This window comes from Apus apus, chromosome 4 (assembly GCF_020740795.1).
Source record: "Apus apus isolate bApuApu2 chromosome 4, bApuApu2.pri.cur, whole genome shotgun sequence".
Classification (NCBI taxonomy): domain Eukaryota; kingdom Metazoa; phylum Chordata; class Aves; order Apodiformes; family Apodidae; genus Apus; species Apus apus.
Window position 1 is genome coordinate 20,493,530 of NC_067285.1, and position 16,194 is coordinate 20,509,723.

The 16,194-nt window shown below is 39.2% G+C and overlaps 1 protein-coding gene across 5 annotated transcripts in view; it reads right to left on the reverse strand.

Annotated features, from left to right (window-relative positions):
• Positions 1 to 16,194, reverse strand: part of GBF1 (golgi brefeldin A resistant guanine nucleotide exchange factor 1) — a 106,405-nt gene that overhangs the window by 27,941 nt on the left and 62,270 nt on the right. For 2 of the 5 annotated variants that reach the window (XM_051617560.1, XM_051617558.1), the window contains exons 4-12: positions 15,404 to 15,535; positions 10,341 to 10,459; positions 9,630 to 9,738; positions 9,208 to 9,268; positions 7,436 to 7,490; positions 5,960 to 6,034; positions 4,598 to 4,633; positions 1,435 to 1,570; positions 232 to 461 (exon numbers count right to left, since the gene is read on the reverse strand). In XM_051617560.1, coding sequence (XP_051473520.1) covers positions 232 to 461; positions 1,435 to 1,570; positions 4,598 to 4,633; positions 5,960 to 6,034; positions 7,436 to 7,490; positions 9,208 to 9,268; positions 9,630 to 9,738; positions 10,341 to 10,459; positions 15,404 to 15,535 — 953 coding nt within the window. Of the gene's footprint in view, positions 1 to 231; positions 462 to 1,434; positions 1,571 to 4,597; positions 4,634 to 5,935; positions 6,035 to 7,435; positions 7,491 to 9,207; positions 9,269 to 9,629; positions 9,739 to 10,340; positions 10,460 to 15,403; positions 15,536 to 16,194 lie in introns of all 5 variants that reach the window. The other 3 variants (XM_051617561.1, XM_051617559.1, XM_051617562.1) reach the window with 3 other exon arrangements.

The following is a 16,194-nucleotide window of genomic DNA, read 5'->3' on the forward strand; positions in this document are numbered from 1 at the left end:
AGGTGCATTGTTGGGCTGCACAGTTAAAATTTCTGACCCAAGAGAAGGCAAATAATGAATGTTAGTGAATTTACAAATCACAGTGAAGGATGTTTGATTCTGACCCTAAGCCTTGAAATAGAATATAAACACTACAACCAAAAAGAGAGATAGAAAGGTACTAAATGTGCTAAATCCACAACTGACGATGCTGGGAGCTGTAACTTCTCTTTATAAATTATATTAATGTACCTGGAGTTCAGGCTGATTTTGATTTTCAGTGATTTTGGCCTCATTTGAAGGCATTCCTGCATTAAGTCCCAAAGAAGTGACTTGGTCCAAGTCTGTCAAGTCTTCCTTGGAGGTATTCTGTGACAACAACTCCAAACCACTGTCTGTTGCAGGGCTGACAGCAGATGAAACATTTTCTGAGCTCCCAGAGGAGCTGGGAGAAGGAGCATCTATGAAACTAACTCCACTTGCTGATGAGAAAGAGAAGCAAAAAGATCAGTATTATTCTGTCCCTCAACCACAAGCTCATGAATTGAATACAGCAACAAGGAATTACTTTCATTACTACTTCACATAATAAATTAGCTCAGATAGCTACACATTAATGTAGAGAATGTAAATAAATGAAGTTCTCTTTTGCCAGTTATTAATTAATCAAATAGATGAATGGGAGAGACGTTAGTAGTTCTCAAAATTAAAATACAGTGTTTCGAATCTAACAGACTCAGCAAATAAGATAATTCACAGTTAGATAAAGGGTGCAGAGGATTTCTATAGTTAAGAAATCAGATCCAAAAGGTATAGTTTACTCTTTGAGACAATGGCACAACCACTTCAAAGACTTGCATCAAGGATTAGTCATCCCTTCAAAATGGGAATTTTAAACTTGATTGGAAGGTAAGATGCCTTTCTTTAATTCTCCTTAAACAAATTGAATTGCAATAGAATACACACGGGTCTGAAAAGGAGCAGTGAAGTATTTTTACTTTTTCTATATGTGAGACATCCGAGTTTCCTTTTAAAAAAACCCACTTATTTGCAGCTCTTAGGGTTCTGTGGAGTTATTTTTTACAATCTCTTCCATGCAGCTGCTGCACCCTCCAACTCCTCTGCACCACGCCAGCTGCCCATAACTTCAGTCACCTCTCCACATCCCTATTCCCTTTTGTACAAACTACCCCTGCAAGACATGCTGAAGGCTGAAAAATGCTGTCAAGTTAGCCATAGGGCCATGCTTTTCTCCATTAATATGTAGTCCATGTCCTTCAAACTCTTTTTCCTGGATCTGAAAAGCTGAAATGTTTTATTGCTATAGTCACTGAGAATGAATATTAAAAAAATCTAATGCAGAACAACATGTTAAGAGAAATTAGGTAAAGACAGATTCCAAAAATAACTCTAGAACAGCTGCTGTCTGGTCTCTGGAAACAGATTTCAACTTACCTGTGATGTCACTAGCATTGGTTGCTGGCTGTTCTGTTGCAGAAGAGACCTTAGTTACATGGCGAGGAGGCCTTGGTGATCTCTTCTGCTTTTTCCATTTAGATGACTCACTCATTCCTCCAGCTCTCATTTTCAACTGAAAACCATAAATCATTAAGAATATCAGTATAGCAAAACCACATAGATTACAATGGATTACATAAGCCAACACACAAAAGCTGTTTCAAAACTCTCAAAGTCAGGCAACAGCACTTAAATATAAAACACAGATTAATCAGCAACTCAAAAATCATGCAAACCAGCCCCTGACTTCCCACTACCCACATATCAGCCAACACTCCAGGCCTGAATAAAGGGATAATTTTCTGCAGCTACTCTACTATAACATATACTTAACAGTTCAACTACCTCAGCACTTTCTTTCCTATCAGTACCTCCTAGTTTTGCATTAGGATAAAGAATTCTCTTAGACCTGCAGGCACACGTCAAATCTCTTTGTTTTTGCCAACATTTCTAGACTTCTAAAGGACATCAATTAAAGTACATAAGCAAGTACTAGCTAGGTTTGATGTTCAATTAAAATATCAGCATCTACACAAGAAGGCTGAGAATGAAGCCTGAGTACCCAGTCCCACGCTGCACAGTCTGCAGCTCTGTCACTTATCTCTTGCCTCAATTCACTCTTTACCTTTGTAGCAATGCCATGTTCACTTTCCTCCACGTATACTTTACTATTTAAAAGTGTTTCTCTAACACTCCACTCATTCCTGGTGCATGACACATTGTGAATACCACCCTAGTGGCTCTCACCTGCCTTCATCATCTCTTCAGATCTAGATGTAACCTAACCCTTAACATCCTTCTTGACCAGGATCCTACTTTTAGTTCTTGTACAGATCTTTGGGCAAACAAGAACCACAGTAGGAGGAATGGAAATCACTTGCTGCAGTGCACTGTTATTGCAGCCAGGCACAGACTCTTCAGAACTTCCTAAACGCAATATTTAGTCATATTGACAATGGCAACAGCACATCTGAAAACAGCTTCCTTCAAAAGTAAGTTCCTCTAACTCCAAGATCAAACTTACCCTTATGTTTGGTAGCCTCAGGCAACTTTTCTGATGCTATCAAGACCTCTTCAATTTGAGGTGGAAGTTTAACCACTGAACAGGTACCTTGCATGTAGTGGAAATCATTCACCAAGTTTCAGTACCAGCCTCCACTTTGTATTCTTCTTTGCAAACGTATCACAGTTAAGTTATACTTTAGGCTACAATATTCCCTATTTCTTCTATCCCTAGCATCAGATTTAAATTCCCCAGAAGACAGCTACATCCTTCAGTCTTTTTCTGCAGCTTGCCTCCTTCCAGCTACTACTCTTCTTAAATGCCAATAAATCTTCTAGGTTTCACTACCGTTTTTCTGTCTCTTTCTATTTTCCAGTTAGAATTCTAAGTCACTGTACATGGTCTGTAATTTTTCTACTTTAAACAAAGCTTGTGAAAATGTTATGTCCCAGTGCAGTAAACCATTTGTGTAACTTTTCTTTGCATCACAAATTCTATTTGTTTGACAACTAATCCCCAAGTTTTAGCTATGCTACAGTTTCCTTGAGCTCATTAATTAAAAACAAACCCAGAATTACTTTGCTCCTTGTTATTTCTTCCAAATTTTGCAGCAATAATCTCATTCTAAATCAAAGCTTCTGATAAACATTTGTGACAAGCACACAGCTAAAACAAAAATTTCATAGATTTAAAATTATTGTAAAAATGTTTACAGACCACAATCCTTTCATGTAGAAGTTCTCAGCTCTCACCTTTCCTATTCACTGCTTCACAGGGCCATATAAAATACATGTTATATTTCATTCTCGTCAATTCCTAATGTTTCACCTCCATTAGTTTCCCTTTCCATTTAAAAATCTTTCTGAACCTTACATATTACCAATAGTTTTATTCATTAAATGTTTAAGCTTCTAATTAGACCAGGTAGTTTTACTTTACCTAGCAACTAGAAACAGCTGTAGTTATTTTTCTCCCTTTTCAGTAACTTACAAAATAACACCTGAAGACTTATGGTTCGTTGTACTGAACTATTTCAAGTAGGAAGAAAGCTTGGAACTATTATGTGTTAAACCCAGGAAAGTCTGTTTCACTTAATTTCAAAATAACAGACTTAGCTACTATATCCTTTTGCCATGATTTGCCAGGTAAAATGTTACTAGCTCATAAAAGGGGGGGAGGAATGTGGAATTGAATCAGCAAAATAGAGCATCTCTATACATAGGAGACAACAAACTACAACAACAGTTATGTAGCTTAAACAAAATGCAGAAGCAAACAAAAATGCGTAACAGAAATATTTCACCAGTGTCAAGGGCCTATATGTTGTTTTAACAAACTGAGTTTGGCAATTCTAAAACAATACATGTATCAAAGGACAGCACAGCAACAGCTTTAATTCTGTATTCTGTACAGAATTAAAACTTTACAATCAGATTATTTCTTGCTTTTATATTTGATAAAAATGTTAAAAAAGATCTACAGTATGTCGCACTAAATGAACTATTTCTAATGCTTGTCTTTACCTTCAATATCAGGGCATTTCCTGATTTCACTAGAAAGCTGGGTTGCACGTTAACAGGCTGAAATTTTAAATCTACAGTTGCCTTCTTGATTAAATGCTGCAGGTAAAATAGCATTTAATAGATCATTAAAATACCCTGATTTTTAAACATAGTCTAAAACTATCTTTCCCTCTCCAATTCTTAAGTGATATTATAGTTGCATTAGTTTTCTAATTATCAATGTCCTTCATATTAGATTAAGGTTGTACTTCCACAGCAAAAAAACAACTACAGTTAGTATTTAAAAAACATTCTTTAGGAAATCTGTGTGGAGAGGGAACTAGGAGCTACTGCTTACTGATTTTGGAACTCGGTACAGATTCCATTACATTTATCTGAACTACCTTTGCATAAAGAAGTGTGTACACAAAACTGTAGAAAATAAAAATACAGGACTCCAAATGCTTCCTTTGATAGATGAGGGTTTTTAACAATAAAACTCCAACTAAGGTCTAGGAAGGTGAACAAAAACGTAACTCTACAAAACTCTTTTTAAAGGGTCCGTGAGATCTCATTTTTCTACAAGCCACCTTACCTGCACTCGTTTGTTTTTCCATAAGATACTGTAAGCCTCAAGAGAAAAGGGCAGGGGCCAACAATTAGTAACTAAAGTGATTATACTAAAACATGAGCTCATTCTAGATGCAGCATGGAACTGGTCAGCACATCAAGTAGCGTTCAAGACAAAAAAGCATGCAGAGAAAACACAGTCCACGATCCAAATCCTGGAGACAAGAATGCACTCCAGTCATCCCACTTACCTATCTGCCTGCACTGCAACAACTAACAAAGCTTATCTGGCGAAATGTATTTATGCATCTTAAGAAACTACGAACATAATCCATCCCCACAACACGTGAAAACTCAGATTTGGATTCTTCCTGACTCCTACCGAAGAACCCAATTTTTAGCTACAACACTTTCCACTACAAAGGGAAACTACTTTTCTTCTGCGTAACTCTGAGTCTCCAGCCAGTCTTTCAAAACCACCCTGACCATTGACACAGGATAACAGAATGGCAAATGCATCTCTAAATATTCTGTTCAGCTCTTCTTTCTCCGAATAGCATTAAGGGCAGACAAGAACTAAAACTGCATTATGTTTATGAACCAACATGGGAAACTGAGCTATTTTCTCAGGGCTTCTATGATTGGTCTAGAAACAACAATCTGCAGGTCTTTCCTTATATTTCTTTAGGAGTATTTTCTAGGGGAACTAGCAGGGACTAACACATTTCATTATTGAGTTTGGCCCCACTCATCCCACATTAGCAAACACAGTGCTGGGAACTGTATTTAATTTCAGAAGAAACATGGCCAAAGATACTGAAAACGTACAGCAGTGTCCTTCAAAAAAGCTTTAGAATGCATTGAACTCCACTGTCTTGTATCAAGTAACAAAGCTCAGAGATTCAGCTTGAGTAAAAAATGCCTGAGGTATGCTGAGTCAAAGGACTACTCAGGTATGCTGCAACATCTATAAGCAAGATAACAGTTGGGACACACAACACTTGAGTCTTCAGAAATAAATCTAAATTTTTTATATTTCTTCAGTTTTTTCACTGTCACAGAGGGCTCAAATCTTAACCATGGCCTCCCACTCCCTTCCTTCAGAAGATGCCATGATGGTGTCTCAGGTGGCACTTACCAAGTCACTGAATGCTGCAGTAAAACAAGGGTCTGTCCCTCCCAAGCCTATCCCAGCTGCAGCCACAACACTGCAAAGCAACACTGCATGCACTGTCCCCCAAAGCCATGCTGCGTCAAATGAGTGGAGAGAGATTTGCTGCACACAACAAAACTATCTCTCAGGTGGTGTTTACAAGAGAAGGAAGAGAGGAGTAAGGTAAGAAGAGAGAAGGGAGAGAGAGACCTTCAGGTTCTTAAAGAGCAATACCCTCTCTAATTGGCTCAGGGCTTTGGGCTGTTCCCCACTACTTAGCTCCAGTTTGTTGAGGAGACATGAAGAGATCTGTGAAAGATAGGCAAATGCATGGTTTAAACAAAGCAAAATAAACCCAAAGAGAAGAATAATCTGGCAGAGTGCAAGGCTGCAGGGCAGACTCCTGGCATGCACAGCAAAGAGACAATACAAGGTCATTGCACAGATCAAGACACAAGACAGAGCACCATTTAACCGAGCCGAGAGCAGCCACCTCTTCATAAGGGTAGCCCTGCTAAATTCAAATTCACCTTCACAGTACACCTTCCCTACACAGACCTTGACAAATTCTGATACCTGCAGTATGTTAGCCTGATCTCTCTTAGCTTTCCTTAGGCCTACCTATCATCATTGCAAATCTTGCCACTTATCTCCCACAGCAAAGGAAACAAGCCATCACTAGGTCACTACACAAGAAGTAAAGCACCAAGCTAGGTTCAGATTCCTACAAGTAAGCATTCAGTCTCTCAAGACACTGCTATTCTGGCTCTGAAAGTACATTTACCCAATGTGGCCACTTTTCTCAAGTAATTAAAAATAAAAACAGAGTGGATGTTATACTGTTATAAACTGTATTTAGCCCAAGTTCAAAGGTGGTTACTTTTTCTCTAGCACTTCTCATCCTGTTGCTTGCAACAGTAGAATCCTGTATTTTTATTGACATTCTTTATATGGAGAATGGAAGTATGTATGAAGTTCCTCAAGGGCACTTCCCTTCACCTAACAAACTATTGCATTAGTAATCACATATGGTCACATATATGGTATCAGCCATACTGAATCCAGCTGCTAAAAAACTCACTGTATAGAGGCACAGGGTGGTATTGAATAAACCTGCATCTTCCATGCTCAGAAAATTATGCATTTAAGGAAGGAGAGAAAAAGAAGAATCTACTTTGATTTGGCAGCTAATGTGAACTAAGGTTGTCGCTACAGAATGCTGCACCTTCTAGAAGCTACCAATACAATAGCCCAATTTCATAATGCTTTCATGCTGTTCTACCAGCCTCAAAAAGTTTCCTTTCTTATAGGGAGAACTGGACAAATACATCCTGAGAGCTAAGTATTAGACCTGTAGTGAATAGAGAAAGAAAGAAGCTGGAGAGACAGCAGAAGGCAGCAAATGATCAGAAGATGTGACCACCAGTTCCTGCAACTTGCTGGGATTTTCCAGCCCACAGCAGCTGGTGGCTGTTCCCAGAATCCAGATGGACTCATTTAGGCAGCAGTATCATCAACAAGATTCACTACTGGACCATGTGGGCTCGATCCCACAGAACCAAGGAAGCTATGCCCATTTATGCGGTTAAACACGCTCTTTCAGAGAACTAGGGACTTGCAGGAACAGAGACACAAGTGTGAAAACCATCAACACAGAGATGAGCGCAAGCCCAAGACAAGAGCAGAACAGACAGAGTGCTGAGTCTTTACCTTCTTCATGTTTGTTCCCATGTAGCTTTTAGGCTCTTCTTTAAACTGAGGCAACCTGAAAGAGAGAACAAGCCAAAATACATTAACTTTCTTGGATTAACAAAAAGGGGGGGAAAAAAATAGACTGGTCTTTCTAATCATGATGCAGATACAAGAAAACCAAAATTAGGTTTTCTCCACAAAAAGACAGCTTTAGCTTCTTTTCCTGACAAGATCTGCTGAAGGAAAAAAAGACAAGTATAGATGGGAGGTGCTTTGCATGCTATTACTGCTAATGGCAGTTTTCATAGAATCACAGAATATAGCAGCTTTGCTATACTGATTTTCATTGTTAATGCTGTACTGATATAAGTAAAGTTTATTTTCCTTCAGTGTATGTTTTCAGCAGTAGACTAATTAGATTGGTTCAAAACAAGTTTCTCTGATGTTGCTAAAAACAGCTAGAGTGTTTCCATACCAGGACTCTTTCAGTATACGTGTTATTACTAACCATGGCAACCCTTGGAATTAACTTTGTAGAAACCCCACTAGTTATCCTCTATTCTGCATTATATAAACACAATTACAGTGCACAGTGGATCTAAGTTTAATCTCAGTGCTTTGAACTAAGTAGTTCCTGTCTCACAATTAAAGGAGGTAGACAGCTCTCACCTGTGCTACCACATGTGCAATGCTTACAGCTCTGCCACTCCACACACCCTGCTCTCCCTTCAGTTTCCTTTCTACACTTCTATTTTTTGCTTGCTGAAGGGATAAAAGCCTTGCAACATAGCTTTGGCTATTTCTTTTTCTGGAAAGCAAGATGGACAAACCATCCCTGCAGTTGCTGTCTTTGCTTTGCTTCTATATCCCAGTGTACATAGGCACAGATGGTGGTGGTGTCTCCAAGCCTTACCAAGAAGGACAGAGGAGAGGATACACAGTAAGTAATGAACTCAAAACTAAGTAAAATTCACATATGCATTTGGAGAAGTAGTAATGTGGTCTCCCCTTTTCAGAGAGATTGATTCTTTCTCTGCCCCATATTGATCAAGTGCACTGCATGACACAGGGTGCACAGAGGGGAAAAAAATCCTGAGAATCCACTGGAACTGAGTGTGACAATGGGAAAAAAATATTATGAGAGCTGTGTTTCACAAGCTGTCAGTTTTACTACATCCCTTTCCTATTAAAAGTATTTATCTATCTGCACTTTTCCTTTTTGCAAAAAACAGAGAAAGTCTGTAATTTCTTCACTATTTTAAGAAATGGTTTCAAAGTTAACTTACTTGAGTTTAATAAAAGTAATCTTAATTACCTGAAGGGTGCTGAAAAGGGCAGAACACTTGTCCAAGACATATGATCTCAAGAGTTTAAAATTCTCTTTTATATGTGAGATCAAAGCTCTCAGCTTGAAATCAACATGTGACTATTCAACACCATTTCTATTCTCTCTCCTGAAGAGAGCTATTTTTTTAGAGTACTTTCCTTTTCTTGTTCTTTAAGTGAAGTTTGCATTATCTGTCCTCAAACTGGTTCCTAAAGCTCTTCATTACTTGGCTGTCCATCTCTCTTCAAAGGACACTTTAAACCTGGCAACCTTCCCTACCACTGTCTCCCTGCAGTTTGACAGGTCAGCCCAAGAGAAAAGTACTAAATCCTTCATCCCCTTCCACCTCTAAATAATGACCATTTTGGATGATTTTTCTGAGGGCCCTTAAGTGGAAATGTGGAATCTTCCTGTCCTTAGAGGGCCATCTCAGCAATGCTGAGGCAAACACAAGCAGGTTTACCTTGTGAAGAGCAGCTGCACCATGTCGACCAGAGTGTGCTCTGCAGATTTTCTCAATAACTCTGCGAAGACAAAAACAAATAACACAGGTGTCATTACTCAGTGTGATATTATCAAGAGGCTTCTTCAAGCAGACTCCCCTCCAAGCCTTGTTTACAGAGATTACAGCAAATTTATTAAAACCAGCTCCAACACCGCATTACTGCAGATGGACATAAAATCACAAGGTGGCGCCACAGAGCTGGGGAAAATGAGAGTCAAAAAGTTGTACCATCAACTCCTAACAGATTTTCCATGAAGTTGTAGAAAGATATAATAACATAAAGCTTAGCAGCTTTGCAGGGCTGCGTGTTCTACAGCAGAACTAGTTAATGCTGAGGAAACCCGAACATTTCTTAACCACAGAAGCATGAACAAACCTACCACTGAGTCTCATCTCAAAACATATGCGGAAACAGGACTGCATGATCTCACACACAGATTCATTGGTGAGGTGGGCTCCCACTGGAGTGAGCAGCAAGGTCCTCAAAACCTGTAAAGAACAGCACATTTGTCTCCCAGAGTACAATGACACCTGCATGCACTTCCAAGAGAAGGCTGGCTTCCTCAAGTAGGACAGCCATGAGTAGAAAACCTAAGGGTTTTCCAGGAGCCAGTTAAAATTGAATGTTATGTCCAAGAAACAGATTAGGAGACAAGAATGATCCCTCGACTCACTGTTGCATGCTACCCAATATTTACGCTCAGTCACCAGCTATCTGCTCAAAAGTACATAGGCCGAAGAGGTATATAGTTCATAGGTTTGTCTCTACAGATTTTTTTCTCAAAAATAAATCTAAGAGCTCCGTATGCTTAATTTACCCCTCACTAACATGGATTATTCACAAGATAGGATTACCAACACTAAAACATTACCAAGTCCCTAATTTAAAATTAATTTAATTTAAGCTTTTAATTATTTTCATTTGGAAAAGCTTTTACCACAGGTATATGAGCCATCTGTGTAAAAATAAAGTCTGTCACTAAGCTCCTGCAGAGTCAAAACATTGCTCCCTCTTCTTCATCTCCATGTAACAGGATATGTTCCACAACAGGCAGTGACCATTATGGTAATTACCATTTCTCTCCACTTACCTGTAGGATTTTCATCAAGACAACCTCATCACTCGCATGATCCGTGCCAACAAACCGGGCATGAGTGACAGCATCGGCCATGTTCTCCATCCCTTCTGCTGTGCCTTCATGGCTGGGATCTGAGTAACAGAATAAAAATGTATGACCAGGAAAGGCCACCTACAGCCCACCACCTCTGCGGGGAGACATCTACACAAAGATACTTTGTTGCCGTCTGCTTCCTTAATTTGTGTGACTCCAGTGAGCTGATTCTACAGGAGCAAAACTCAGCAGTAACATAAAAGTGGGAGCTTTCAGAAAGACTTTATCAAGAATATATCTACATTTGTGAAAAAGATGTAACGTAACAAAGAAAAGAAGTGCAATTCAGTTGTTATTGGCTTTGTATTATTTTAGATGTTAACTTATAAGTCTAGGTCCTTTTCCCTGCAATATGGCACAATGAACTCTTAAATGCTTTCAGTTACTGCTTGGGAATGAAAACAGCTCTTAAACATAGCTAACCTCAAATTTAATCCCACAAGGAGAAAATGCCAAACAAGTTCCACTAGATTGAGAAGGTAAAACTGTGTCTTGTTCTACACCCCTCTCAAAGAATAGTAGCTGTGGAAGGAATGGACCAGTAGCTTTCCCCAGAGACAACAGTAGACAGACACGATCACAGTTTAGATATCAGAGTTGCAAGCCTCCCACTTCAATCATTCATCAAGGCTCCTTCTCTCCATTTCAGTCTTCTATAGCTACAAACAATGGTGCAGCTGAGAGAATGTTTAGGCCAAAATTGTTGCTAGTAACTGTATCTTGTGCCACATTACAGTGGCTTCAGAAAAGCTGCATCCGGCTTTGCTTTCATTCTCACTTAAACAATATGGCACTGGGCAAGAATCTTGTTACCCTCCTACCTAAACAGTCACTAGAAAAGAAAGGAGACAACATAAACACTAGTTAATACCTCATTAATTGGCAATGAGACCCCTTGAACTCCAGCAAGAAGGAAGATGACAAAGAAACCAAGACCCTGTATACTTTACAGCAGAGCTTTGCAGACTCCCTCTTTGACTCCAGCTGTGTTCACATCAAGCAGGGGCTAAGCTCTAGGCATTAAAGAAAGCTGCCCTTACTGTGGTCCAAGGAGAGCTGCCTCTGCCACACTGTGGGGATTCTGGGGGTCTGTGGGATAAGAAACTTCTCATAGTCGAACAAAACTGAAATGGTAATAGTGTACTTCAGAATGCCATAAATCTGTATGGGGACACCACTTCTTTGCTGAGCTTGCCTACTTTTAACACAGTTGTGTCACACACACACAAAAATATTGCATAGTTGATAGCAAGTTCCTCTCCTGGTTTGCTAGACAAACCTCACTGAGCTATCAATCAGTATGTTCTAAGCACAATCAGCAGCAGCACTCAACAGGATACTAAATTTTAATACTGGTAGCATTAGATAAGAGGCCTGGCTGTCAAAGGCAGTTAGTTCTCTGTGTATCTTTGATAATGGTTACCACTCTTCTACCAGAGGCAATACAATCAGCCATACGTTGGTGCTCCATGCACACATATTCACAAATGGTGATGTAGGATAATTCTAAATTACCTCAATTAAATCAGGCAAAGATCGGTGGTGTTACAATGCCAGCAGCTAGGCTAGCCAACTGTAACCAACCTCAACAACTACAGCAGAAAGCAGCTAAAGCAGGCATCAAGATGAAAAATCCAGCTGCTGCAGAAAAGGCTGCCACAGGCCAATTCACTTCACTGTCACTTCTTCCAATAGGTATGAGTGGCTCTAAGGCTAGGGATACATTTAGTCATAGTTATGTATAGTCTGTGTGAAAGGGAAATGGAAGCAAGTTATACATATGCTTCTCTAACAGATCTGTGACTACTGCTTCACTGTTCTAGCTCCTATCATTAACACTAATAAACATACCTCTCTCCCAATACACATCACGCCTGACTACTTCAGTCCTAGCTTCCTGGAACAGCTCTACAAATTCAGGTCAATTTATAAAGCCTCCTGAGCTCAATTAAAAGCAAAAATACTTCTACTTTGCAGAAACAAGACACAGAAAAGATCAACTGCTTCTTTGTTCCCTTGTGAGAAAATAGTACAGAAAGACGTGTCAATGCCTGCTCAGAATCACTAACAAAAATAAGTTTCTTTGAAGCAAAATATTGGTTTGAAAATTGCCACCTACAATGTAAAGATTTGGAGACCCCATCTAGATGTGCACATTTCATATGGGGTGTACTCTCACAACAGGTGGGCAAAAAACCAAGGAAAAAGCAGAAAATTCAAGTTCTCAGCCACCAGGAAAATCCAGGAAAGCCAGAAGCCTACTCAGTAACACCTTTAATAAAACTAAAAATAAATCACCAAGGATACAGAGAAGGCAGAGGGCAGAACAAGCTTTAAACTCCCCAAACAGTAAGTCCTCTCACTGGAAATTGAGCAACAGGTAGTCACTTACAGATAATTTTCAGGAACATCAGGGAAAGCTAACTTTAAAAATGAAGCCAGAAGCTGCTGTGATAATAAGGAGTACATATCTCTTCTGAGGAAAATATGAAAAATACAAATACAATTCAGCCACTAGTCTTCTATAGCTAAAGTCTGAACTCATCAAAAAGCCTGGCTAGCTAGCTAGTGCAAAACTGCTGAGTAAGAAAATAACTAATCTGACAGATAAAAATCAATGGGAGTTTAGTATTATCACACAGTCTTCTTGTACTTTAAAAAAAACTATGTAATTTATTGACTATAACTCTTGAAACAGTAGCACTTCTTTCAGAGCAGAGGATAATCTCCATATGGCTAATTATTCCTACTAAAACATACTCAAGGTAGATGTCAAGTCATTTTATTGAGCTGAGCTGTGACTGCACACCATCAGTGAACTGCTGTGTCCAGCAATCTCAGAACATATCTCTGCAATTCAGACTACTAGAGATCAGAACTCTCAAAGGCTAGAATGACTCTTTTCTAACTGATTTTTATAACATACCCCTCAGTAATACTGGCCTGAAAAGTAGAAAGCTAACCACCTGCTGACATGTGACAGAGTAAGAAAAACAGTGAGAGAGCGTGAAGATCAGCAATGAATTGCTTTGGAAATAGGAAAAGAAATCTGTTTTAAACAAAGATAGTTATCAGAGGAGTTTGGCCCACTGGTCTTTGACCCAGCTGTACAGCAAACACCACCCACTCACAGAACAGACACAGCTAATGATGCTTTTGAAAAAAGTGCTGGTTTCACCTGTCAATTATGCAGTCCCAAAGTGCACCACAAATACCAGTCACACTGAAATTTCCCCACTGTTGTTATGCTGGAGTTCTTCCTACATTTTTCTTTACAGTTTGAAACAGATTGATATATTAAGGACAGCTTTAAGCTTTTCCTATCCTTAGGCAAACAGCATTTAGACTACCCTTAGTCTTACATCACAAAATATAAGACCAAAAAACTTTAATTTAACAACACAACCCTAGCCAGATGTTCAGTCAGCACCACTAATCCCAGCCTCACTGGCATCTACAGCAGCACAAAGTACAAGGCTGCTGTGAATGTCATCTGAAACAGCAACAGCAGTCTTAGTTTACAGGTGCTGCTCCACAACAAGAGCCAGAGGGTCTTTTCCACTGTCTACTACAGAGACACACACTCACCAACAGTTACACCGATGTGCCCCTGCTGGACTGACCTAATTAACAGGCTAAACAGCAAGTAGTTAGAGAAAGCCTACAAATTCTTAACTGTACTTTTTTTTCCTGTTTCTGTCTCAAATGAAATATTTGTCAGTTGTCTGTGCAGACATTTGCCTGGACATGCGATACCAGCCTGATGTTCTGATTGCATCCAGACCATAAAAGCCCAGAAGAGTCATCCATTCCTCATGCTGAGTTTAAACTAATATATTTGCATTATCACTTAGTCCTTCAGAGGGACATACAGGCTTATTTATTAAGATTTCTTTATTGTCCTTCTAAGTGACATCAATATTGCATCATTTTAGTTTTTTGCCACTTAATTAAACCAAATACTGCCAACTAATTGATGTCTTGATACACTAAATTTCCATTGAACTCTTAATTTCCCCCCCCCCTCTTTTAAGTTTCCATTTTTCTCATTTTAATTTGGGCTCTTTCTCATAAAAGTGGTCTGCATCTACATCTAGCCCTTTCTTTCCTATCTTCCCTCATGCTAACTCCACAGAACAAAATTTATACTGACAGTGTAAAAAATTCAGCAGTGTTCACTTACATCCTAAGGGAGGCAAGAATTGAGAAATCTGAACTTAGTGGGGGGAGGAAGACAGGTAAAATTATTTACTTCAATGAGACTATGTATAAAAAATAAACATAGATAAGTTTTGTAATTCACACAGGTATAATTAGAAGGTACTAACAGAATTTACACAGAAAAATCAACAACAGGATTACACACTGAAGGCAGACAGAAAGCTAGCTAATGAGTTACTACAAGCCAGCTGAGCCACGGGAACTCACCACATGCGCATTATTAGCTTTTCACAAAGATAAAGGAGAATGCACACATTTCAAAGTCTGGGCAGCAGCAAAACTGTCTCTGCCATGACAACTGTGACAAGTGAAGAGTACTGGCACATCACTGGACAGGGCAAAAAAACACACCCTTATTCTAGAGCAGAAATACTAGTCCACAAAACTAAATAAATTTTACTGTGTTTTTATTTATTACATTGTAATCCAAGCTGATATTCTCTCCTCCCTGGCCCTTTTGCTCCAATTGCTTTAAAAAGCAGTTGGGACCACCACAGTCCAGGAGTGGGCCACAAGCACATGTAGCACTCAGGGCAGACTACAAGTTCTGGCTCGGTTTCCAGCCAGTGCAGTAGTGCCATGAAAGACCAGTGGGTATGATATTAAGAAACTGCAGATGCCTATTTCCCCAGCATTAATGACAATGTTCTTACCCCAATCTCTTCACTAAGACTGCAAGCATGTATCCTGGCCAAAGACACATCTCAAGGAGATGCATTTGGCTGGCATTCTGGTAAATTTCAGGAAGCCACATAACGTACCTATTAGTGCGTATGAGAGGAACTTATTCACAGAGGTGAGGGCCAATCCAGTTATGGGGCCTGTAGTGTCTTCAGAACGAATTACTTCCAGGAAAGGCCGAAGAAAGACATTGGGTTCAATTTCAGATAGCTCTGTTAAAAAAAAAATAAAAAAAATAAAGAGACATTAAATTAGACTTGATTCATTAGGATTCATTCTCTCTTTAAGAATCTACAGCAAGCCTAATCTCAGAGGAAAGAAGCCAGCAAAGTCGTAGTTTCAGATTGCTGATGGGAAGGTCAGGTTTGCTTTTAATTACATGTATTTAATTTACACACACGTGTATGTTTGTATTTTTAAAAGCAATGGTTTGTTAAGTACACCTTCTTACAATCTTCCTTATGGAGCCTTCCAAAACAAATCTTATTGTAAGAACACTCCATAAACATCACAGAGTCATTGCTGCCTAAATTTATGCTTTAATTAATTGGCAGATACGGTTGAATTTCCTAGTACTCTTGGAATTGTGTGATTACACGAACTATATAGACCCTGCCTCACCTTCCACCACTTCTGTAACATCCTACTGCACACACAGCCTCATACTAATCACACGCATAGTACAACTCTACAACCAGGGGAGTTGGATCTTTTGCAGCTCTTGCCTGAACACAAATTGCATTTCTGCAACACAAGGAAGTTTGCTTGGCAAAGACAGGAAAACCCACAAGATAAACATATTTTAAAACTCTTCTGACTTTTTCTCAGAATACCTGAATAAGTCTCTCAACCAAAGAAGTAAAAAGAGTAG